General features: G+C 38.9%; 1 protein-coding gene across 1 annotated transcript; it reads right to left on the bottom strand.

The window, feature by feature from the left end:
- Positions 1–4,587: 4,587 nt before the first annotated feature.
- LDHB (lactate dehydrogenase B) lies at positions 4,588–25,667 on the bottom strand. Its single transcript, XM_029955100.1, has 8 exons — positions 25,560–25,667; positions 22,338–22,472; positions 14,892–15,009; positions 13,499–13,672; positions 11,710–11,883; positions 8,396–8,513; positions 6,748–6,871; positions 4,588–4,956 (listed from the first exon to the last, which is right to left on the bottom strand). Exons 2-8 carry the CDS (start codon positions 22,464–22,466, stop codon positions 4,789–4,791), a joined length of 1,005 nt encoding a protein of 334 aa, XP_029810960.1. The 5' UTR covers positions 22,467–22,472; positions 25,560–25,667; the 3' UTR covers positions 4,588–4,788.
- Positions 25,668–27,219: the final 1,552 nt, after the last annotated feature.

The raw sequence follows: 27,219 nt of genomic DNA, 5'->3' as shown, positions 1-27,219 counted from the left end.
CCTCCGTAGGGTTGTATCAATTGATGTCCCTTGCAGCGATGCATGAGCTCCATTCCCCAACAGGCATGGGATTCGAATGTGGACTATCAAACATTTGGGTTTCTATTAGGTAAAAAAAAGTGTATGTCCATATATTTATAACTCGTACTTTTTAGGAAAGATGTTGAGAATTTTTTCACATATTCTATAGAATCTATTTTTATTTATTTATTATTATTTTTTTTAATCTTCTTCCTTTTTACATGAACTGTCTGTTCATATCCCTTAGATTATTTTTCTACAGCACTTAAAAATTCAGTTTCTAAGAAGTCCTTATCGGGAGATTTACCCTCTGTCTGGTTATGACTTGATATTTTCCTTCCAGTTTTTGTTGACTTTTGACTTTTCTTATGTTGTTTCTTCAGGCAGGCTGTTCTTTTTTTCTGTGGTTGAATTGAACCTGTCTTTTTTTTTTTTAATGACTCTGGATTTGGAGACTTAGTTTAAAAGGTCCTTCCAAGGTCCAGGCAATAAAGGTATATATAAAGTATATACATATTTACAACGAATGTGTTTTTTCTTTTTGCATTTAAATTTTTGATTCATTTAAAAATTGTTCTCGTTCAGAGTGTGAGGCACAAACACCAATTCTCTTTCAAGCATGCTGGGGGTTATTCATAACTCTTTTTCTGCTCATCTCAAGTCTTCTTTTTCTAAATCATCCCCATAAAGTATGTTTCAGTCCACAAAGATTTACTGTTCAGAAATGTAATGGCACCTCGGATTTTACCACTGTACTGTTGTATTATCATAATAGTGTACCTGTGTAGGGTTTTATGATTTATTTAAGTTTATTTATCTAAGTAATCTCTACACCTAACATAAGGCTCAAACTCACAACCTGAAGATCAAGAGTTGCACGCTTCAGGGTGTCTGGGTAGCTCAGTTGGTTAAGTGTCTGACTCTTGATTTTCGTTTACAGTGCAGACAGCACCGAGCCTGATTGAGATTCTCTCTTTGCCCCTCCCCAATGCTCCCTTTCTCTCAAAAACAAACAAGCAAGCAAGCAAAGAGTTGCATACTCTTCTCTGACTAAGCCAGCCAGTCACCCTGGGTTTTATCATTTATAAAGACATCTTCTACATGTAATCTCATTTATATCTTTATTCATTACATTGAAAAAACTTTTTTAGTATTTATTCATTTTTGATAGAGAGACAGAGTGCTAGTGAGGGAGGGGCAGAGAGAGGACGACAGAATCGGAAGCAGGTTCCAGGCACAGAGCCCAATGCGGGGCTCAAACTCAGGAATCGTGAGATCATGATCTGAGCTAAAGTTGGACTCTTAACTGACTGAACCACCCAAGCGCCCCTATTCATTACATTTTAAAGAAAAGAGTCCTACATTCTGATCACAGGGATTTGAAGAAGAGCCATGACTCAGTAAGTGTAACGTTTGGACACAGGCATAATTCTGTTCCCTGTACTCTACATTCAAATGTCATCTAACTGCATTTCTAAACGTTTTATTTCCCCGAAGACATGGATGATGTATTCCGACTTTCCACAACAACTAGAAGAGTTATTTATACCAAACACTGAGTAAATATTTGTTTATTGGCTAACTTACTGTTTTATGACTTCCCCTGTTAATTCTCTGCTTAATTCTGTTCACACAGACCTGCTTGCTCCAAAATTAGGTACAAGATTCCTACTCTCATCTCATCTCTCAGTTTTCTAAAGTAATGACTAGTGTTTCTATGTGGGAGTTTCAGTAACAGGAACCAAGTTGAGCCAGATTCTAGAAAGGAAAAGTCATGTTTTTCCTCTCAAAAGGTCTGCATTTGACTTAAAAAACTTCACTAAGGCAGAATCCGGATAAAATTGAAAGCATTTATTACATAGCTATTTGGGGGACAGTAATGCTAAGCAGTAAAATGGGGTAATGAAAGGATCAGAAATTGGAATATCAAGATTGAAAGACATGTATTGTTTTTTTTGTTGTTGTTGTTTGTTTTTTGTTGTTGTCTTTTCAGCGAACATGTTATTTCCCCCAGTGTCTGGTAGCTTAAATTTCTGCTGGGACCCTTCCCCTTAACTTTTCTCAGTTAGTGGGCTTTGGCTCCAGGAAAATCAAGTTATTAGTCAGTGAGAACACTGTACCTCCCAAGCCATGGAGATGGTTTCAGGAATATGCATTTAATCCATGAGATGCAACAGGATGCAATGAGATATTTTTCAGGACTTTCTAGGAAAGTGGTGGGTACAGTTTTCTACTAGAGCTGAACACAAGAGGATATGAGATTGAAATTGTGATAAACAATTGACGGCAGAACCTGAGAATCGAAATATACAAAGGAGACAAGAATTAAGCAGGGAGTTTGAGAGAGCTGGATAATCCTGGTGACCTTTCTTTTGTTGTTTCTAAATATAGTCTTGCTTAAGATCAGTTCTACTTCTAGGCTTCTCAGTGAGGTACACCAATAAATTCTCCCTCATTTTGGTATTTTGTTCAGGCCAGTTTGAAGGAGTACTAAATCCATAAACTAACTTGGTTGCATTTAGGCAAATCAGATTAGTACTTGGGTCTCAGATTCTCTTTTGTAAAATAATTTGCAACAAGGGTACTTCCAGTGTTAAAATTATATGGGACAAAATTTTCTTTATAAATATGCTATGTCAGTCCCAAACGGTGGTGATTTTTGCAGTTTGGATATTGACCTCTGGAATATCTGAATCAATGTATTAACTACTCAAGTGTTACTCTATTCCTAGAGAATGTTAGCAGTTTCCATTTTCCATGTTTCCCCAGAGAATAACAAAGTAACTGAAGTGCCGCAATCAAATAGACAAGGGCTCTGGGGTTTTTTTTGGTCTTTTCCTTGATTTAAAGCACCTTGTTTGGGTACGCCTGGGGACTCAGTTAAGTGTTTGATTCTTGATTTCGGCTCAGGTTATAATTTCACAGTTCGTGGGACTGAGTCCTGAGTTGGGCTGTGTGCTGATAGCAGAGCCTGCTTGGCATTCTCTCTCTGCTCCTCCTCCACTCTCAAAGTATCTTCTCGGTTTGGGGAATACTTTACTGTCTCTCCCCCAACTTGTAACACCTTCCTCCTTGTATCTCTATATGATCTTTATACCATGATTCAGTCGCTTTGGAAATGTGACTGAGAAAGGAACTCGACACCTTTTCCCCTTTCTGAAATACAGAATAATACCTTTGTAACATGCTGGAATATTAAGTGAAAGAATAATTTTGAGATTACTTTATAAACCTTAAAAATTAAAAAATGTAACAGTAACTAGTATTTAGTGCAATAAAGCACACGGTGATCAGGGAGGGATTAAGAAACTGCAATACTGGGGTTGAATCCCAACTCTTTGCTACTTAGTAGCTGAGTGCCGTCTGTGTACCCATATTTCAGTTTCCTTATTTATACACTGAGGATCCAAATACTTTAGAGCAGTGATTTTTGCGCCCCAGAGGACATTTGGCACATCTGTAGACATTTAGGTTTGGCACAGGTAGGGGGAGGGATGTGTTACAGGCGTCTCATAGGCAAATGCTAGGGATGCTGTTAACCATTATACAATGCAGTGGTCCAGAATCATTCAGTCCCAAATGCCAAGTGTCAAGGCTGAGAGAACACGACCTCCTCAGATAGTTTGGGTGATTTAAATGAGCGACTAATATGTAAAGAACTTGGAACAGTAAACACTACCTGTGAGGTGCTATTATGACTTGTGGTATGAATTTTATATTTTCTCATTTACTTTACACAACATTCATTGAAGAGGTATCATTGTTATCAGTACTTCATAGGTGAGAAAATTGAGTCTTGGGAGTGGTTAAGTAGGTAACTTGCCCCAAATCAACGGTTGAACCTGCATTGAAACCCAGGTTTATCTGATAAGTTCCTTACTTTAAACACTACCTATTAACCCCTCTATATTATATGTAAGTTGGAAACTCTTTGTTAAAGGAAATCTGCCTCAAGTCCCCCTCTTAACTCCCATATTATATATACCGTGTCCCAGGTGAAAGGATCTGGATAATTCAGCCCAAACTTTCATTTTTCTTCATTATCAAAAGGAACTAACTCCAAGAAAACTAATTTCAAGGTTAGAAAACCTGTTTTAGAGGATCTTCTTTTTAGAGAATTAAAATGGACTTCCTTATAAATGCTCTCCATTGGCTCTAGTTCCTCCTTCACTTGTAGCCTTAAAATGGAAACTACTGATGACATGTCGATGCTGTTTCACGGACTGCAGCAAATGCACCACTCTGGTGAATGATGTCGAAACCACAGCCCGCATGTGTGGAAGCAAGTGGTATGTGGGAAATCACTGTACCTTCCTCTCAATTTTGTTGTAAACTTAAAATTGCTGTAAAAAAATTTATGTCTTTAAAAATAAAGGGGTAATCATATTCTCAAGACAACAATAACAAAATCATGGCACATACAAAGAACATGCTGTTTGGACCGACAAATATAGAAAATGAAATTGAGAAGATCAAACAGGAAATTTTATGAGGGGGGGAGAATTATTTGAAATATTGACTGAAATCTTTCAGAAGTCACTAAAGAAAGAATCCCAGAAACAGAAGCACACTATGATAGTTAATTTTATTTGTTCAAGGGCTCACATTGCAAGCACTAAACCAAGCATGGGCGTTGATTCTGTGAGCCCAGATTCACATATTTAGGAGGATAATAGCAAACTGCGATCCATGTAGATGGATGAAAAACTAAAGGCTCACGGTTAATCACATTGTCGTTTTAAATCTCTACAGCTTAGGAGCCAGGAGTCACAGGTCTTTTAGGTCCTTCTGGATGTCCCACAGAGTATCTGCACTTTTCTTGAGCTGAGCGACCTCATCGTCCTTCAGCTTCTGGTTGATGACACTGGTTAATCCCCGAGCATTCAGGATGCACGGAAGGCTCAGGAAGACTTCGTTCTCAATGCCATACATCCCCTGCCACAACAGGAAAAATACAGATTAGGAAATGAAACCATGGACAAGAATGATCCCAGATCCTATGTTTAAACAGAAAGAAACGTAGCAATTGAAATAAGCACAAGCTCATTCTTTAATTTCCAACACTTACAGACCCATTCTAAATAATTTTGAATTTGATTTTATACACAGAATATACAAAATAGAGGATAAAACTAGAAGTTCTATGAAAGTAATAAGTACTCTATTAAACTTATTGACACACCTCTTTCTGCTTACATACACTTGAATAAAGTTTTGTATATAAGTCTTCATATTAATGTGTTTCTTAATGGGCTGCTTTTCATGAAATCCTAATTTTTAAAAAATTCTTTAGGAAGGAATTTCAGATGATAGCTAACCAACAAGCCCAGAACAAGTAGTTGGAAGCCACCAAAAGGAAAGATTTCTGCACCATCCAAGAGCTGCTAAAAATACAGTACAATTTCCAAAGCACTTGACCAGTTTCTATAAAGCAATCAATTTATTCACAGGGTCAATTTAACCATATAACTAACTTAATTATTTAACTATATTAAACAAGTTACTTTTACATATTTGTAAACATTTTTTAAAGTTTATTTATGTGGGGCGCCTAGGTGGCTCAGTCGGTTGGGCCTCCAACTTTGGCTCAGGTCATGATCTCATGGTTCGTGGATTCGAGCCCTGCATCAGGCTCTGTGCTGACAGCTCAGAGCCTGGAGCCTGCTTCCGATTCTGTGTCTCCCTCTCTCTCTGCCCCTCCTTGCTCATGCTCTGTCTCTCTCTGTCTCAAAAATAAATTTAAAATAAATAAATAAATAAAAACAAAAGTTTATTTATTTAATCTCTACACCCAACATGGGGTTTGAACTCACAATCCCAAGATTAAGAGTCACATGCTTTCTAACGAGCCAGCCGGTGCCCCTATTTTTTAAACTTTTTATTCCAAAATTTTTGTATCCACGGGGCCCTTGGGTGGCTCAGTCAGTTAAGCATCTGACTCTTGACTTCAACTCAAGTCATGATCTCACAGTTTTTGAGATGGAGCCTTGTGTCGGGCTCTGCACTGGTGACATGGAGTCTGCTTGGGGTTCTCTCTCCCTCTCTGCCCCTCCTCTGCTTATACTTTGTTTCTTTCTCTCTCTCAAAATAAATAAATAAACATTTAAAAAAGAAAAAAACCCAATTTTTGTACATACATCAAAGTAGAGATAAATAAGAAACTCCAAACACACACTCCAAGTCTGAGTGGAGTTATCTGAATTTTGCCATACTTTTTAAAGTTTTGTTATAGGACTTAAAAAACCACAAACACCTGACACCACATTTTACCACCAAATACTTCTATTTCTTTCTCTTTTGCATGTTTCCTTTAATCTACTGCATTTTCCTTTTACGTTTTCACCTCTGCCATTGACTTTTGGAAAATGAAATCAGTTAAATCACATAATGTTTTAATATAATCTTAGTTTTATTGAAAAATAATAATTTTATACTTAAGTGTTTCATAGCTTTTAAACTGAATTAAATTTGTTAAGGTATCAGATCCTGCAAAGGCAATGTAAAGATTAATATGTCAACTTGAAATAAAATTATACATTTTGAGAAACGTGTCAAAAAAGAGTCAGAGTTAATATTTAATAACAAGGGAGAAAAAAAAGGAGAAATTTCCATAAAACTTTGCGATTCAGAAAAAACTAGACTGGAACTGTCTTGTCCTTCTTTAAATAAGTCTATTCATAGAATACAATACGAAAATTATAATATGTTTCTAACAGTTTCTCTTACCTTCACCATTGTTGACACTGGATGAATCCTGGATAAATTTTTCAGCATGGATTCAATGAGATCAGCCACACTTAATCCAATAGCCCAGTTGGTATATCCTTTTAGTTTGATGACTTCATAGGCACTAAGAAAAGAAGGAATCATAAAGAGATTATTAAAATCAGACTTAATAACTACTGAAACTGAACTCTTTGTATTTCACTTCTTCTCTGTCTCTTATTAACTGTGCAATCTTTAGTAAACCCTTATGATTTCTTTGTCCTCTTCGACAAAATGAAGATAACAATGGTATCTATTTAACAAGTTTGTTAATGACTTAATGTATATGTAAAGATGTTTAAAGTCATAAACACTACCTAGTAGGTGCTTATATGAATGTTTTGATAAATTTAAATAGTTTATTGTATGCATGAATAATTATAGTCACAGTGGTATAAATAGTTTTCCAACAACTTTTCATATTCATAAACATAAATATTCCCAAAGTTATTAAGAAAATGAGGAAACAACAAAAATAAAAGGACACCACATTCCAAGGACAGAATACACTTTGATTTTGAGGTCCCACTTACTGTCGCCTAGAATACTATGACTAATTAATGTAACCGCAAAGTGAAACAATACCTTGCTTGACAACTTTTCTGAGCATAAATTTTACACCTTGAAACTCACAATGGCCCGGGATGTGGTGAAGTAGGAGTAAACAAAATTAGAATTGAGCAACTGGGATTTAATGCAATTACTGGCTAGAAGACCTTGTGCAAGTTACATTACCTTGGTGAGCCCCAGTTTTCTCACTTGTCAAATAAAGGTATTAAGTTAACTGATATGCTGAGGACCCCTTCATATTTTTAAACAATTTTTTCCCTCCATTCACAGGTCAAATTCCAGGGGGGAAATATCATTACACTTAAACTAAACGAAACAATTCCATGTTTGAGAAAGTCTTGTAACAATTCTCCACAAATAATAATAGCCAACGTTTATTAAATGCTCATCAGTGTTATATATGTGTTTGTAACTCAATTTTTAAAATTCTATTACCATATGACTTTACAGGGGACAAAACTGAGATTTAACTTCAGAGTTAAGTGGCTTCTGCAAGACTATATAGTTAGTACCAAGTGTCATGATTTGAATTCAAGCCCATATCCTTTATTCTATTCCAAAATGACCGTAATTTTACTTTATAAGCATGAAGGTCACAGAAGGGAAGATGGTTAGTAAAAGAGAGAGAGAGAAGAGAAAAGAGGGAGACCTCTTTAGTTGAGTGTGGAAAGGTAAATATAGCATAGCTTTCATACTTTTAGCAATCAAACACCAAGTATTCATTGTAGGCAGTGTCCAGGTTCTAAATAAGTCAACCTTATAACAGACAAACTGAAAACCTTTCTCCCTTCTCACTTGTTAATTCCACATTTTGCTCTTCTTCCCTATACAACATAATTTCTCCAGAAAAATAATTTACTTTCCCTAGGGGGACTTACATGGCAGCCTTGACCAGTAATGTCAGTCTTGTCTGTTTTAGAAGACAAGGGCCATATTTACTCCACTAAGTTTACCTGAGCAGGCAGCCATGGAAACGGTTTACAATTTTATCTGAATAAAGATGAAATTAACCATCTTAAATCAACCCCCTTCCACTTACCTTTCAACCACCATCTTATGCACTTCTTTCCAATTTTCACTGTCATTGTCCGTTCCCATTTCTGGATTCAGTTCCTGGAGAGAAACGCCAGCCACATTCACTCCACTCCACACAGCCACTGGAAAAAAAAGGATAAACACTTTCTTATGGAGCAAAGTTAAAAAAATGTTTTATAATAAGGTCCAAATATACTCTAATTATCTTTTCATTCTCAAGTTTAGCCCATCCCTTGAAAGAAATTCCATGTAACCATGGTGAATTTTTCTGGTCTTAACTGGATCAAACAGCCCTTTCCAGAATGCCTCTGGAGGAGGCACAGCAAAGGTCAGTGACTGACTACATCCTTTGGAGGGCTTGATGCATAAGAACACCCTTACCTGTGCCAGCCTTACCTTCTACCCAGATAAAATTACATATTAAAGATGTAGATGTACAAAAATGAATAAGGACATGTTCTTGCTGTGGACAAGTTCAGAATTTACTGGGAGAAACAGGCAAAGGAAAGGAAAGTAATGGGATGAGTTATCATGGAAATATGGAGAAAGGATAATAAAACATAACAGTCTACTTAATTTAGGGGGAAAAGGTTATCAGAAAGGGCTGCAAAGGGGGTGCCTAGGTGGCTCAGTTGGTTGAGCATCTGACTTTGGCTCAGGTCATGATTTCATAGTTTGGGAGTTCGAGCCCCACATCTGGCTCTCTGCTGTCAGTGTAGAGCCCACCTCGGATCCTCTGTCACCCCCCCCCCTCTCTGCCCCTCCCCCTGTTCATGCTCTTTCACTCTCTCAAAAACAAACATTAAAGAGGGGGACTGAAAAAAATAGGCATTGGACATAGACCTTGAAAAATAAGACCTTGGAAAGTCTAGTATGGCTAAAACTGACTATGAAAGGGCAAAGCTGTCCATGGTCAAATAAGACCTCCTTGTAAGTCCACAATTTCTGTGAATTCAAGCTAATTATGGAGGAAACTAAGGTACTTTCATGGCTTCTGATGAAACTATGAAATCTACATAATCAATGCGAGGGTTGTACACAATACAGGCCCACTGTGGAAATAGAAAGAAAAGGGTTTTGGAAAAAATGACAGTGATGAGTGAATAGAAGACTGGATAGGGGTCAGAAGACATGATTCTACTTGCAGCTCTGCCACTAACTAGCTGAAGATCTTTAACAAGCCACTGTGCCTGTTTTGCCTCATTTTCTTCTTCATGATGATGCAAGCCTTAAACTGTAGGACATGTACTATCATTTCTAGATCTGTGGTTCTAATAACTACACAGTAATAATAACTAGCATTGATTGAATTTTCACTGTACACTAGACATTGTGAGATTTTTAAAATAAAGGATATAAATTCAAGCAAATCCTTGGATATTAGGAACTCTTGAATGAAATGGCACATGTGCATGAATAATAATTAGCATGATTATATAAAAAAGCACAAATACAATAGTCACAAGACCAAATTACTATACCAAAGCAAATGCTGTACTAAAGTCACATTATACTCTTATTAAATTCAAAAGAAAACTTACACCTTAACTATTTAGGGAGAAAATAGTTCCTTGCATATGTAGGGCAGATATGAATTTAGTAAAATAAAGACTATCATCAATATTAAAGTGTTGTGGCTAATTACAGTTTTACACCATTAGCCTATACAATGTATTTTGGTTTATTAAATAGCCTTCTTAAAAGTTAAACAATTCGAATTGTTCATTAATGTTTTTACATAAAACTTTGGAATAGAAATATCAATTCATTTAAAAATGTTCTAAGTTTATTTTTAAATTTTATTTTATTACTTTTTAAATTTTTAATTAAAAACATTTTTGTTTATTTATTTTGAGTGAGACAGAGAAAGTGAGCAGGGGAGGGACAAAGAGAGAGAAAGAATCCTAAGCAGGCTCTGCACTGTCAGTGCAGAGCCGGATGTGGGGCTCAAACTCACGAGCCGTGAGATCATGACTGAAGCTGAAACCAAGAGTCGGACACTTAACTGAGCCGCCCTGGTGCTCCTATTTTTTATTTTATATATATATTAGGCAGGCACCACACTTAGAGTGTAGCTCAACGCAGGGCTGCACTCATGACCCTGAGATCAAGAGTTGCATGCTCTTCTGACTGAGCCAGCCCCATTTACTTAATATCTCTGTGCCCCAGGGAACAGAAATATTAACTTAAACGAAAAGAGAAATATTATCCTAAAGGAATGGTTTTTTTTAACTGTTTCAAAACAAAGCATTGTTAAAGAAATGGGGTGCAATGTAACTTTAATGTTGGTCTTTTTACAATGATTAATTTATGTCTAACAATTTTATTTAAGTTGCTAAAGAAAATATTTGAGATATTTACCAAATGGTCTCTTACTACTTAAATGATAGTTATTAATGGCTTATTAAAAATTAGATTTCATTTATTTTCTTTCTTTATTTTTTTTCAAAATAGGCTCCATGCCCAACATGGAGCTTGAACTCATGACCCTGAGATCAAGAGTTGGATACTCTACCAACTAAGCCAACCAGGTGCCCCAAAATCAGATTTAATTTAAAGCAAGATTTATTTTACACTATAGAATAGTAGATACTAGTTATGTAGAAGCTTTTGTTACCCATTTATTCCCCCTTCAATAAAGATGATGGCTATAATACCTCTGCCACTGAAAGGACCTAGAAGCAGAGATATACCAGGATCATAAGCAAACCTAGGAGATCTTGGTTTCTAAACACCATTCCTCTTAGAAAGAAACAGGGCTCATGCAGGGAACAGGGAGGTATAGCACCAATAAGTATAAAGCCAAATGGTGTACTTTACTGTTCCAGAAACAGGGAAGGGCTCAAAAAATGCTCGGATATGTCAAAAAGACACAGGAGCCAGTTTGAAGAACCTGCTACTTGTCCAATCTGGGACAATTTCTGCATTACAATGTCAGCAAAAGAACATTTGTGGAATAAAACAAAAATGTGAATCCACATTGATATAAATAAATACATAACTGGGGAAGATAAAGCTTTCTTTTACAGAACACAATAAATAGAGAAGAAATGATTGAATATTGTGTCTGACAACTATCAGAGTAACAATTTATTTAATAAAGAATTATCAATGAATATTATTAAACTTAGCAGGCAAAAAACTGATAAGGAACGTATACATATTTACCTAGCCACTATCAAAGTATTCTCCCACAAATTAATTATTTGTAACATGAAGTATGGAAAATAATAGAAAAATTAAACTGAAAAACGAAAAATTCAGAATGGGAAGAATAATATCATAAGTACACAAGAATATTATGGATTTTTAATTTACCACTTGAGTCGCCATGTTCTCCCAAAATCCATCCATGGCAGCTGCTGGGATGAATGCCAAGTTTTTCAGCCATAAGATAGCGAAATCTAGCAGAATCCAGATTACACCCGCTTCCAATCACACGGTGCTTGGGCAGTCCACTTAGCTTCCAGGTAACATATGTAAGAATATCCACTAAAAGGTTTAAAAAAATACGTGACTAAGTCAAAACTGATTTCAACTGCTACATCAATTAACAGGGGTCCTAGCTTCCTCCTCCCCAACTTTTCCAGCCTTCAAATGAGATGTGGCCAGAAAGATGTGAACACTTTGAGTTTACAGAGTTGAGGGATAATGGAAGTAAGAGAGAACCAGATCGTCACATAAATGTCTTCTGATTGTAATGTTCCATGATGGTAATATATGTCATCATAACCCCAAAACCATGGGTTACTAAGTTACTAAGCCATACCACTATACATTTTCCTGGGCATAAGATACCAGTCAATAAGCAATTGTGGTTGTACAAGGGATTTACATTTTGTAGTATTTATGAAAGGATATCTAGGAAAGAACCTTTATTCTGAGGTGGCACAGCCCTGAGACTTTGTAGAATAAAACTTGTTGGTCTAGACAGGATCACAGCACGCACTGACAGGCTAAGCTGTTAAAAGGAGGAAATGTGCACACAAGAAAGGCAAGAGGTTAATCTTGCAGTCTCCACCTCCACACATATATAGACACTTGTTATGATATTTTAGGGTCATTTTGGACAGGATATTATAAAGTCTTCCATGGCAACTTTGGTTCAGTGGGAGTGACTTTCTGGAGAGTTAAGACTTTGGAGCTATACCTGGAAAGTTGTATAACCAGTTAATAATGTCTGCATTAGGCACCGGATGCAGCAACTTCCCATCTGCCACTCTTGTTCCAAGTCTGTCTGCCACTATGTACTCAAAACAAGTTTCATATTTAAGAGTGAGCTATTTAGTAACCTGCAATACAGGATTGCAGACAATAATACTAAGAATCTTTATCCTCGCTGGTTCCCAAGTCTCAATATTCCATAAACCATAAGAATTCCCCTGGTTCTGATTCACAATCTTTCTCTATGTGAAGTGTCAGAGACCAATGGTTTTATCACTTTATCAATGTATCTACTATGCTCACCGATAAACAGTACGTTTGGTGGCAAATTATAGACACAAGTGTGAAATAGAAGAGTGGATTCTGACTATTTAGATGAAACAACGCAATTTTTTCTAATCAGAAGCTTTAACATTTATTCTGCAAATGTTAATTTAGTGAAAAAAGCAAGTAACATTTGGCATTAGCATGTATTTGTCCATCAAGACAGTCTATTTCTATCTTTAAAATAGACTAATGGCTTTTAAGCTATTCTCAAATTCAACACCGCTAGAATACACTTTTTGGCCAGCAGAAGGTCAAATATGCTAAAATGTTTCTTACAAATTGAAGCCACACTTCAATGCTTCATTACACATCCCAGGATAATCTTCCTAGAAAAAAGCTTCTAGACTCTGAAAAAACTCTGATGAAAGAAACAGATGCAACTGTTTTATACAGAACTCTTCTCACAGTTTTAAACATTTGGCCTGGGACTCTGCCATTTGTTTTGAAAACACTAGTCTTTTGTGGCCAATAACAGAAGACACAAGAATTGCTTCAAGAACTGCTTCTGCTAGTTAAATACTAGAACATATTTTTTGAAGCCAAAAACCAAAATAAAACAAAACCTTGATACAAACTTAACAGAAATGAACCTAAAAACATCACTGTAATAAAATACCTGGATTGGAGACCACAATTATGATACAGTCGGGACTGTACTTGACTATCTGAGGAATAATGAATTTGAAGACATTAACATTCCTCTGCACCAGGTTGAGGCGGCTCTCTCCCTCCTGCTGGCGGACTCCCGCAGTTACCACCACAATCTTAGAATTGGCGGTCACAGAGTAATCTTGAAGGAGAGGGGGGAAAAAGAACGTACTTTAAATACAACTCTTGATCAAAATATATCTTATAAGACACTCTAGAAACCTAAACATATAGAAGCTTCTAGGACACATAAGAATTACATACTGTAAGAATTACTTATGGAAGAATTATGTATGCATAAGGATGCTCAGGAGAAATATCCGATGCTCAGGAGAAATGGCTTCTTCCTCTTTGAGCTACGTAGAAGCCATCCAGCTGGCTCAGAGAATGGACCAGGGAAATAAAGAAGGCCTTAAATTATGTTTCTGGCTAACAAATTCAAAATGCTGTTGACTTTAGAGAATATTAGATTGCTAGTAATTCGATAAAACAGGAACAGTGAGTCCAAAGTTCAACAGGCAGCCCTCCAACAACAAAAAAAGGGACTTAAGGACACTTCTAGGCTTATAATATTAATTCAATCTATGAAGGGGAAGGAAGGAAGGCACAAAACTAATTTGTCCTTGGCTGGAAACAAATTTCTAATACTCAGTATTTTAAAAAAGCCTATTTACTTTTAGCAATTTTTTCCTCAAGGAAGAACATTTTTTTCCTCAAGGAAGTATGCCACACTTTCCAAAATATAGACATTTTGACCTGATGTGATCATTAGATTCAAGAGCTATGATTAAGTCATATCATAAACTGTATTGCTATGTGACTTTTGAAAACTAGTAATATTTTTTATCTGTTTCCTCCCATAACAGGAAGGTAATAAGAGGTAAAATGTGATATTCAGAAAATTCACAGTACCCAGACACTAGTAATTCAATGAGTAACAGCTGTTAGTAGTAGTAGACCTGATTTTGAGGCCCACATTTCTATCTTTAGATACAGCTATGGTGGCAATATCATTGCATAAACATGCTAACCTCTAACAGGCACAGAATATTTATTTTATTTGGTTTCCTCAAAGCACTCCAATTATTTTGTGCACATATTTTGGGGGGGGTGTAAAACATTCCTGTTCTTGGATACACATAAGCATTATGACACAATTTTCTAAAATGTTATGCATCAAATGTGTGGAAGTCATGTGGGAAGCATTCCTAGAGGTAATACCTGCATTTGTCCCTGAGGATGAATTGAACTGAGAAGGAAAGGGAAGCTGCCAATGCTAGACTCACCAGGATGGAAGAGTAATTTTATATCAGAGTGAGGGCATCTATTATTAGATCACTCTGGGCATGAAATGTAACTACCTTTATCAGCCACAATTTTAGGTGTCTGAAGAAATAAGCTCCCATGTTGCAGATCCATCATTTCTCCTTTGAGTTTATCTTCCAAAACATCCACAAGGGCAAGTTCATCAGCCAGAGACTAGAAACACAAGAACAAGTGTTAGTACCCTAAGCCACTCTAGGGCACCTCAGCTCACAAATCCAACAGAGACCCTTTAAATGGCTAAGTACCAGCTGTCTAAAAACCTTGCAAATTTTATCATAGAGTTAGGTGTGTTTTTTAAACTGCACGAGAGTCTTGAATAATGAATTATTAAGATTTAAAACACTGCTTTTTCTAAATCTTACCTGCTAGTACTCAACTAGGATCCAATTACCATGATACAAATCACTTTAAAAATATGTAGACAAAGATTCCTCATGAAACCAACAGTTTAGCAGTGGTCTTAGGATATACAAGACTCTTCATTAATAAAGGGTGGTGAAGATTCACCCAGACCCAGAAACAACCTTCGCCAGTGTCGATCCCTGAAGTCATTTCCAGTTTGGAGTGTTTTTTGGAGGGCAGATTTGGTTTAAACCATCAACAGTTTGATCATAAAGTAGGATTTGAAGCCCTGATTGAAGCCTGAACTCCTCAGGTCGGCTTAAACCAACCTGACTGTCTTGATGGGGAAAGGAAGAGGCATCCTTTGAATGGGGAGGAGGGGGAGTGTCCAGGACTAGCAGATTCTCCTGTGATCAACCCAACGTTCCCCATTCTCTAAGCTCTCTTGTTTTCTATTCCAACTGTCATCCTCTGTCACTCATTCAAAATAAAAGTCTAAATCAACAAATACCCTATCTAATCTTGATCTGGTGTCATAATTTTGTATTTCATAAAATGATTTATATGTAACATGTTTTATGTTTCTATGTTCTCTATATCTTTACATGAAGAATGGGAGAAAACAAAGCCTTAGGTTATCCCTTTATCAATCATGTATGATATTTACTTTAGCAAGAACTTGATCTCTTCTTCAAGAAGTAAGCGGGGGGAGGAGGTTGTCAGTCTACATGTATCAAACAACCTTTCAGCTTTCAAATTCCATGATCTATGGAAACACATAATTTGTGAAACCTTTGTAAAAAGTAGTTATCCCTCCCACTGAAATTCACTACAGTCCTTGCATTTACTGTCTTCAGGTCTGTTAGCAAAAGAATTAGCTTAATATGATATATTAAGACTGAAGCCCACTTAAAAATGTGGATACTGCTTCTAAGGATAGCATCATCAGATATAAAGGAGAGGGGTGTTGGTAGCAAAAAGGGTACATAATTGGGCTCAGAAGGCATTCTGAAGGGAAAAGCAGAGTAGTCTAGGGTGGAACTCGGGGTGTCTGGAGGACACTGGCCAGCAGAGGGAGAAGCCAGTAAGAAAACTTGACCTACTTTAGCTTGCCAGTCAAAGCAGGTCCTGCTCCCTGCAGGAGCCAACGAATGAGCACCCTCCAGTCTCTAGAATCTCAGTGGGTTGCTAACCTCAAGAAGCAAGCTACAATAGGCTTGCTTGTGAAGGCTTCTGAGACTTGAGCTTCCCAATGTGTTAATTCCAAGCAACAGATTTACTTGCAAATTTATGAAGTAACCATTTTGTGAATTGGGGATTGCTGAGTAACTATTTTCTCATTTCCCCATAAATCAAATACTGGCATTGATTGTCAGCAAGTTTTATTTAAAAACAGGTTTTGGTACTTCTTAAACTGTTTTGTTCCTCTACAGCCTCTGACAAAGTCCCACAAACCCTCATTTGTGTTTTTTAAACCTTAAATTAATATACCATAACTTACTAATAGCCATCATGTTCTGTCAAGGTACTGAGCACTTAGAATATCACTTTTATTTTAGTAACAGCACATGTGTGCTGCTAAGGCCAGCATGGCAAAACAATTTGGGGCTTAAGTGGAAAAGGATGTTATAGGATCTCAGATCCTGTCTTTTGTTTCAGCCAGTGGGTGTAGAGAATTGGCTGAGAAGCGCATCCTCAGCTGGCAAGGAAGGAAGAGATGCAACACTTGAAAAAAATAATCGTAGCACTGAATTTAGCTGCATCTACACATCTGAATATCCTCCAAGTGTGGGAGCAGGCAAAACAGAAGATGTGTGACTAAGTATTGACACTTGTTTGACTGAAATAAATCTCCTTCTGTGTTCATACACAGGTTTCCCCCACTGTCCTAAAGGAGAATGTTCCCATCAACACATTTGTAAGCAGGAATAGCATAAAACAGACCCAATTACCATTAATTTACATGGAAAAATTTTGAGAATTCTCAGATCCCAAAAGAGCCTCTCTTACACTTTTACTGATACCTCAGGACATCTTGCTCAAATGCACAAAATTAAATTGAGGTAAAGCATAGATGTTCAGTTCAAAGCTGTGACAGCTTGATGCTGAGATGCTGAGTGGGTGTGGTGTGGTTCCCAGAGAAGGACTTGGTGGGGCCGCTCACTGTCTTATGTGTTGCCTCTGTAACAAAATAAACTGACTGCTTTTGGCTTTTTACCTTTTTGAGGTAAAAGGGAAAATCCTTTTGGGATTTTATGCTTGGTTAGCAGAAACAGCTACTAGTGGAGGTCTTTCAACAAAAGCAAAATGGTAGAACAGGAGCTTTCAAAAAGCAGGGAATACCTGTATTGTAAAGCCTATGAATTCATATTTAAAATAGTTTAAAATAGCAAGGCTTAATTGTGAAAGCAATAGTCTTATTAAGGAACTGGTCAGGTAGAAGACAAGAACATTACTGTTGAACCTGACCCTTTGTTTAACATACAACAAAAATACCTTTTAATCTAAAGTCCTGTGTGGGCCAGAGGTGGCCATATTTGCCTCTTGATCTTCTTAGCCAATAAATTACATGCCACCAATGCCTCGGTATTTGATGGTTGCATTTTAATATTCAAGTGTTTAATCTGTATGAAATTTTGTGGAGGAAAAGGTATAACTTTTTCCAAATAATGAATTAAATGGACAAGCACCATTTATTCACTAATTTGTGGAATGCCACTTCTATTATATTAGTAAACACGGGTTGGGCCTTTTTCTGGGCTTTCAGTCTATTCTATTCATCGGTCTGTTCTTGTACAAGTACCAAGTTTTAATGATGTCCTACTTTTAAGCCAATCCCTGTTCTCTTAAAACTACTTGACAATTGTCCTGTAATTCCATTGCTCCTAGGAGACTTGCCAGGCTGTAGCTGTACCACAAGAACATGGCGCGCTGACTGTAAGTAAGGACAGATACTCCAAGGCAGCTGGACCCTGAGGGTTTCTGTTAACCATGCACGGAATGGAAGCTCTGCAAGACCCTGACAACATTATGCAGTCGAGATGCAGAGCCTCCCTGTAGCAGCTAACATGCAGAGCCTGTGACTGGTAGTAGGGCAGGAGTCCTACTTGGTAATAGAAGCCATGGAAAAGGAAAAGCTATGATAAAAACTTGACAAAATGCGACTACTAGGAATAGCAGAAACATTTTTGGGTCATACATACTTATTACTAAATGTGTCAGACATTATGCTACTAATCAGGACCACAGCAATGAACAAATTCAGCAAAGTCGCTTCTCTCACGGAATATCTCAGAACGGGAATAGGAATTAAACAATTTAAAATGATTTCTAACAGTGGGTGAAGTGTTATAAAGACCATAAGGCAGGCATGCCTGGGTGGCTCGTTCAGCTCAGGTCATGGTAAGGTCCAGCCTCCCCGCACAATGATGGGGAACCTGCTTTAGATTCTCTCTGCCACTCCCCTGTTCCTACTCACAGGCACTCTCAAATTCTCTCTCTCTTCTCAAAAATAAATAAAACAAAATTTAAAAAAAAACCCAAAAGGCAGGGTGATGTTAAAGTTTCTGGGAAACGGGTGGGGGTGCCTGGGTGGCTGAGTTGGTTAAGTGGCTGACTTCTACTTAGGTCATGACCTCACAGCTCGTGAGTTCAAAACCTGCGTCGGGCTCTGTGCTGACAGCTCAGAGCCTGGAACCTGCTTCAGATTCTGTGTCTCCTTTTTTCTCTCTCCCTCCCTCATGCATGCTCTGTGTCTGTCTCTCAAAAATAAATAAATGTTAAAAAAAATTTACAGTAGTTGATGAATTAGGATCATTATTTAAAAAATAAATAAATAAAATAAAGTTTTTGGAAAGGAAGTTACGTTGATATTGGATAGTCAGGGACTGCTAGCCTACAAACGCATGCTATCATCAAAAAGGAAGAAGTCAGTGCCAATGATCTAGGGTAGAACATTCCAGTTGACAGAAATCGTAAGGAAAAGGTTTTTTTTTCTCTCTCTCTTTTTAATGTTCATTTTTGAGAGAGTGGGGAAGGAAAGGGCAGAGAAAGAGGGAGACACAGTATCCAAACAGCCTCCAGGCTCTGAGCTGCCAGCACAGAGCCTGATGTGGGGCTCAAACTCACAAACCGTGAGATCATGACCTGAGCAGCAGTTGGACACTTAACTGATTGTGCCACGCAGGGGCTCCTGGAAAAGGGTATTAAACAGAAATGAGTGTGGTATTTTGGAGAAAGATGGCAGACGGTAAATGATAAACTCGGAGATGGGAAAGGTGCTGACTGTGAATGGCGCCCCCTGGAGGCGTGTGTGCACTCCACCGCCTTGCTCTGTGAAATCTCAGATTTTGAAAACTGTATCCTGTCTCCTATGACCTGTGAAACTGCCAGAAAGTTCAAGTACAGGAGCTACAATTTTTATCAAAGCTTAGTACGGTTAATATAAAGGCAGTGAAGATGGGGAGAGTGGGGAAAAGAAGCAAAAAATAATTTGAGTTTCCGTAGCAATGGGACTGTACTAGGGAGCCTCAGTTGCCTTCTCAGGCCTAGCAAAGGTGTGGGCCTCCTCACCTCTCTATCTCTGAGGCACCAGCTTGGCTCACTTCCTGGGGAGAAAGCAATGTGTATTCTCTGTAAGGCACACGGATCCAGGGACGGACTCAAAACCAGATCAGGAACTTACTATCTCTGTGATCTTAACCAAGTGGCTTACCTTTCCAACTGTAATACAGAGATGGCAATGCCCCATCAGCTTTTAGGAGTAAATGAAGTCATATAGAAACACCTGACAGAGTAGGCACAATCCTGACTGACTATGAATCATACTTCTGAAGCACTTTAATCCTCACCCACTAAAATAAGATTTAAACATTTTTAATTAGTAAAATGATCTTTGAATAAAACAGTCACTCCTTTGTAGCACTGAAATTAGAAGATTCCTACTGTGTTAGCAGCTAGGGCTGTTCTCTCAAGCCCTTGAACTGGGCCAAAGTGTTACATAACTGCAAACAGTCACAAGCTACTGACTGAAAAGGATGTTAAGTCTGCAAGGAAAACCAGAGGTACTTCTCATGGAATGATAACTCAGATGCATTTTCCCAAAAAGTCCAAATTTCGAGATTAGCAGGAGGAAAAGAAAAATCTTTAGCTCATGTTTCACTAATACCTTTATATTTTTAACTGCCTAAATCCTAGCATAAAATAAAAAGAAACTGGAGACACTATGGTCAAGAATTCAGAGCCTGGGTTCAAAATACAGCTCTACCAGGGCACCCTGCCTTCTCCAGCGGTGCACCATGGGACTCTGATCTCGGGACCTGAGTTTGAGCCCCATGTTGCAGGTAGAGTTTACTTAAAAAATTTTTAAATAAAATTTAAAGATGAGAAACAAAACACCCCTCTACCACCTCAGCTCTTTGACTGTGGGCCGGCTGCTTGATCTCTTTACACCTGAGCCACCTCCTCTGAAAACAGGATATGAACACCTCCCATTCTGAGGTTGTTGTTTAAATCAAAGGTTTTTATTAAAACACCTTCAATATAGTACCCAATCAATAAATGTTTTAAAAGTAAGCTATAATATTTTTCATTAAAAATTTTTTAAATGTTTTTTATTTATTTTTGAGAGACAGAAACAGTACGAGGAGGGGAGGGTCAGAGAGAGAGGGAGACACAGAATCTGAAGCAGGGTCCAGGCTCTAAGCTAGCTGTCAGCACAGAACTGGATGCAGGGCTTGAACCCACGAACTGTGAGATCATGAACTGAGCTGAAGCCAGACTCTTAACCGACTAAGTCACCTGGGCATCCTAGGAGTATTTTTCATTTTAACTGGCATGAACAGTGAGGACTAAACTGTGATTGCTTAAATTCCCTGTAATTTGGGAAACAGCCATCCTAGTAATAGGCACCAAATCAGAACTAGCTAGAAAAATGTAAAAGAAGAAAACCTGCATTGGTATGTACTACATATTTTAGTTGATTCCTTTGATAGCTTCTGCAATTGTTCCTTGAGAATTTAAACTCCGCAAACAGAAACTTGCTTGGTGAGGGTTATTCAGGCAGCCTTCAGATATAACACAAAGAGACAGTGTACTCTACTGAAGGCAAAGCAGCATTTCTTAGCGAGGCAGGGTTCCTACATTTAGGGCAGCCTTCAGAAAGATCAAGGAATCGATCCAGTGAGGTAAATAAGAAAAGGCCTCTTTCCTCAAAAGTCCTTGGAGACTGAAAAAAGCAATGGCTTGAAATACCTGGGGTATATATATGGGAAGCCAGACGTCCATGGAGGTATACAGGGAAAAGTCTGCAAGGGTGGAAGGTGCTACAGTATGACATCAGCGTTAAATCTCCTGATGCCGATTACCATACTGATTATGTGAGAATGGTCTCTCTATTCTATTATGTCCTATTAGGAAATGAACTCTCAAGGACTTAGAAGGTTATTTCCATAACCTCACAAAGTCCTTGTGCAGATTATTTACTAATTATAGAGGGTAAAGGGACCTCTGCAGTGGAGAAATCTTGTACTCATCACTTCAAACGAGGGCACCTTGGGCACTACCAGTAATAAGACTAGCCGATCATCACATGCCTGGTGTGTGTGATGCCCCAAGAAGATGACATCACCTAGTGACAACTCCACCCCCAAATGTAACCTGAGCCTAATTACAAGGAAATATCAGACCAACATAAATTGATGAGCATTCTACAAAACTGACTTGCACTCTACAAATTGTCAATGACACGAGAGACAAAGAAAGCTAAGTAACAGTTCCAGACTAAAGAAGAATAAAGAGACATGTCAATTATATAAAATGATTTTGGATTGGGGTTAAAACAGCTCTAAGAACCTATAAAACAGATGGGAGAATTTTAACTCTAAATACTATGCATTAGATAACAGTATTGTATCAATGTTAACGTCCCTGAGTGTAGTAATTCTATGGTGGTCATATAAGGAGAGTATTTTCAGTAAATACATGTTCACGTATTTAAAAGTGAACTGTCATAATGTCTATAACTTATTTAAAATTGTTCAGGAAGAAAAATCTTTTAAAGATACAGTTAAATCATGATAAGCCTAAAGAGACTATATACAGAAGGTGAAATTATCACACATGGTGTTCTTAAAATGTACCTTTCCCAGAATGCTGATGGCACATGCCATACCAACTTGTCCAACACCCACTACAGTGATCTTATTGTTTGACACGGCTGACTCTTCTTCTGCAACTGGTGCAATCAGTTTTTCCTTAAGAGTTGCCATTGTGCCCTGCAAGAAAAGAATCAAAACATTATACACACACCCACATGTGAAACCCAGATGGGAACAATCCATAAAATGTTACTGTTGCAATTCTGAACTATGGCACTGTGGAAAACCAGCCTAATGATATTCTCCAACATAAAATCTATTTAAAGAACCATGTAACCCACTTAATGGAGAATTTCATTAAAACAAAAACGTCCATGAAGCCTTTAGAACTTGGGTTCTTCTCTTCAGCCTATGATTCTGTGGTAGTATTTAACAACTTGTAACAATTTTGTCTGGTGGCTCTTCATTTATTGGCTGAAAAACATGAATATTTCCATTTAAAATAGCCTACTTGTTTCCATTCCCCTATAAAAAATTTATATGTAACTATATTAACCCATATGTAAGCTTGGTCTAAAAGAATTAATGGACAGGCATGAGCATACTATTTACTGCTAGTTGTTATTCTCACTCTTTGAAGACAAGGACTGGTTCTTCTACTTTAAGTCTCACTTAAAACCTGTCGGTGTGTCGGATATATAATATTTACTTAATAAATACAGTTATAGAAAAAGGGTGATGAATGTTTACATAAAATCTGTATTACTCTCAATTCCACTTAGTGTTGGAAGCTAACTGCAAAGTAGGTACACATTTAATAAATTTTCCTTTCAGGGAGTCACATTAGGAGAATATCAGCCTTTGAATCGGTTTCTTTCCAGGCATGAAAGAAAAAAAAAAAAGAGAGAGAGAAAGAATGAAAGGAGGGAAGGAAAACCTGTTGGAAAACATTCCATTTGGTAACACCAAATTTATCTGTGACATCAGATACTCAGGTGTATTTTCTGGATAACTAAAATGGCAAAAGTAACTGAAATAAACTTCGCATTTCTATGGCAACTTAGGACACAAAATAGTCTGTCCTGACTTCTTAAACAGAAAGGGTACAGATCACAAGGAAGCCCTTTCTTCAAATGTAACAAGCACTTACAATTGTAACCCATTATTTATTTTTCTCTTCACTTTTTAGGCTAGACTGTCACATCCACTGTGCCTATTTCACAATTTCAAACTGTGCCCTGCTTTCCAGTCGCCCCCCTTTTTTCTCATCTGCAGTGGACTAAAGAACAACACCTCGTTTAGTAACTGTATATGTTAAGTAATTGAGGTGGTAAGGCTTTAAGTTGGTATAAAGTACTTGAATTGGAGACAATTATGTAACAACTATTTTGTTCTATAGCTATTTTTCCTCCCCAAAATACTGCCCCCCATCTGTAGGAACTAAATTTTGATCATTTTGCAGAATACATGTGCAGTTGTCTCAAGGGTGCTAAGGAAAAAATAGTCAACCTAGTGTGATTGTCTCCACAAATGGATGGCCGTACAAAGAAATTCACACACATCCTGCATTTTGCACAGAATCCGATGAATACTGCATCTTTTCTTGTTGAACAGAGACACAAAATGCTTAGGTACTCTCCATTATGTCTATTTTGGTTAGCTGGCTTAAGATCCTTATATATAGAATCCAGTAAGCGGTGGAAAATAAAAACCCAGAAACGGTTGCTATATACAGATTAGTTGTTCAGACAAACCTCCTGAATTAATTTTGGAAACTTCAGAAACTACAGTTTAGAGACTCAAGCCAGTACATATTTTTCTTTCAGATCTTGCTGGAGAAAAGTGCTTTAAAGGTTTTTCCTTAATAGGAATTATAAGAAATTAGAAGAAAATGTTCTCTATCATATATGCAGGCCTGTGCCAAGATGTGAGTGGTGGCTGCAAAGAAAAAGAATGATAAACAGGACTGGGGCGCCTGGATGGCTCAGTCAGTTAAGCCTGGGACTTCAGCTCAGGTCGTGATCTCGTGGGTTTGTGGGTTCAGCCCCACGTGGGGCTCTGGAGCCTGCTTCAGATTCTGTTTCCCTCTCTCTGCCCCTCCCCTGCTCATGCTCTCTCTCTTATCGCTCGCTCTCTCAAAAATAAATAAACCTTAAAGATTTTTAAATAAAAAAGAATGAAAAAGGGTAGAATCTCCAACTCTTGGTCCTTTTCATCCCAACCTAAGATAGCGCCTCCGCTGGTGGAGATTCTCCCTCCCCCCCGCGGCGCAGATAATCATTAGAAATGAGCCAATGAACTAGCGCCTTAAGTTCAAGAACAAAGATCCTCTTTGGAGGCCACCCCTCAATGTTAGCCGGCTAAAAAGCCATGTTTTGCCATGTAATTCCCCCCACTAGACAAGCGCCAGCTCTCCCGCGCTCCCCCGCCGACTCTCCCCGGGCCCGAATTGCAGCTTGCGTTGCTCGCCGCCCACAGGCCACGTCTTCCTCCCCGCGCGTGCACCCGGAGAGCAATCGGTCACAAGGGAAGGCAGCAACCACACAGCTCCCAGGAGGTCTCTAGGGAAAATTCCAGCCTTTCCTTCCTCCCAGCACCCAAAGCTGGCCGAGTAAACAAACCACCCGAAGCACGAAGAAAAGAGGCCCAAAGAGAACAGGCCTGTATCTCCAGGAAGGCCTGGATCTGTGGCCGGGTGAAAACTGGGGTGCAGATCATCCTACACCCCTATCCCCGCAAGAACAGGGACATCTGTCCATTGCCGTGCTGGTAGATTCCAAAACCCAGGCTCGAGAGCAGCCAGCCCTCACTGCAGTCGGGTTCCCGCTCCCGCCCCCGGTTCCTCAAGCACGTGTCCGGGCTCGGCCAGCAGGCACTTGGGGAGATGCGGCCGCCATAAACCGGTCAAGGACGGGCAGAACCCAGCTTTCAGCCGCAAATGCAACAAGTCTCTGCCCTGATACAGCACCTGCTGGAGGCGAGCTCTGCGGCGGCGGGGGGGCGGGGGTGGGGTGGGGAAGACAAGGCCTGGGGCTCAAGGCAGCCCCTTCGCTGCCTTCTTGTTCCCCAGCAGAGGGAGGCACGGCCAGCCGCCCCAAACCCTGGGGTTGAGCCAAGGCCCAGTCCGGATGCTCAGGGCGTAAGGCCCCAGAAAGCGGCAGGACTTCTTGGTCCTCCTCCCTAGTGTCGCTACGCAAGGACTCCTCTGAGCGTCCCACCCGGGTGTCCCTAAGCCAGGATTCGGGGTCCTGGGCTGAAACCTACCAGGCAGAAACGGCTGTAAAAGTCGCGCGAAGAAGACAATGTCAGCGGCAAGCGTCTCCTTCTGCCCGAGATCCGCAAGGAGAGAGGAGGAGGCGGGGCCCACACTCTCTGCAGCCTCTTAGTTTCCTCTATTGTGATTGGAAACCCGATCGCCGCCTACCCCTCCCCTCGGCTCGCTCAATCCCCTTCAAGGACAAGGGCTCAAGTGTGCTCACGCTCTCTCCCTCCCCACGTGAGGAGGTCACCTTCTGATGGCCAAGGAGGTCTCTGCTCTTTGCAACCTCACAGTTTACGGACTCTTCAACACAGAGGCCCCGTTATTCCTAAAACTTGCCCATCTTTGGCTGCTCTGGACTTTCATTCTCTCGTTTGGATGCATGTAGTGCAAATATAAATAAATGTTATTTTGCGTTTCAGGTCAACTTTAGGGGACCACCGTTTTTAGCCAGGATGTTGGTGGCATGTACCCCTGGAATAATATTGGTGCTTCCGAAAAAATTGGTTTTTAAAAATAAAACTGGGGGGAGGGGGAAGAAAAGAAAACCTGAATTTTCAATTTTCACCTTTCTTGGTTATAAACTTCATTTGCTACAACAATGAGTGCCCAGCCCCCACCCATACCCTCACACCCTCAACCTTAATTCAGCAAATACGCATTGATTTCCTACCAGTTGTCTGACAAGATCTGTGAGGCCTGGTAGAAATCTAGATCCTCTCAAGGGCAGCTTTGCTCTCAAGAAAGATAATGGGGTGCCATGCTTTTTCTCTGTTAGTCCCTGAACAACAGCAAAGATGAGTATCATTCATCTCTGTATCTTTAACACCCAGCCCAGTGCCTACGATAGTGTTGGTGAATGAATGAATGATTAAGCAGTTGAAGGCGTCCTGAAAATTTAGCCTCAGTTATGTGTTTGTGTGGAGTGGGGGAGGTGTTTTAAAGTGCTTTCAGGGGACGCCTGGGTGGCTCAGTCGGTTGAGCCTCCGACTTCGGCTCAGGTCAGATCTCACATTTGTGAGTTCGAGCCCCGCATCGGGCTCTGTGCAGACAGCTAGCTCAGAGCCTGCAGCCTGCTTCCGGTTCTGGGTCTCCTACTCTCTCTACCCCGCCCTGTCTCATGCTCTGTCTCTCTCTGTATCAAAAGTAAATAAAACATTAAAAAAATTTTTTTTAAATAAAAATAAAGTGCTTTCAGGTGTAGCAAACACCTTGTATGTGAAAGGGAGTTTTTTTTTTTTTATGTAAATAATCCTGAATCCTGTAATTGCTGCTTGCATTTAATTTTTGTGCCAGGCATTGAAGGTACAAAGATGAATATAACATTATGCTCCTAGAGATGCTCCCAGTTCAAAGGAGACAAGTAGGCAAATTCTTTCAATTAGAATACAACGTGGTAGGTGGTAATAGAAACTTGGTTAAAGTACAATAAAAAATCAAAGAGAGAGGCCACTAAAAAGGGGTCTGTCTAGATGAATTGAAAAATCTCCAACTGTCCAGGATTATAGCAACCAGTTCCTGATCCAGTTACAAATTCAAACTTGGATAATAATGAAGAGGAAGAGTTTGGTGGATAATCTCAAAAGTATTCCATTCACTGTGAATCCAAGTTTGAAGAAAGATTTGAAAATTATCTTAGCAAGACTTCTTTATCACCTACTTTCT

The sequence above is a fragment of the Suricata suricatta genome, chromosome 10 (assembly GCF_006229205.1).
Source record: "Suricata suricatta isolate VVHF042 chromosome 10, meerkat_22Aug2017_6uvM2_HiC, whole genome shotgun sequence".
Classification (NCBI taxonomy): Eukaryota; Metazoa; Chordata; class Mammalia; order Carnivora; family Herpestidae; genus Suricata; species Suricata suricatta.
This window is presented reverse-complemented; position numbering and strand designations above follow the sequence as displayed.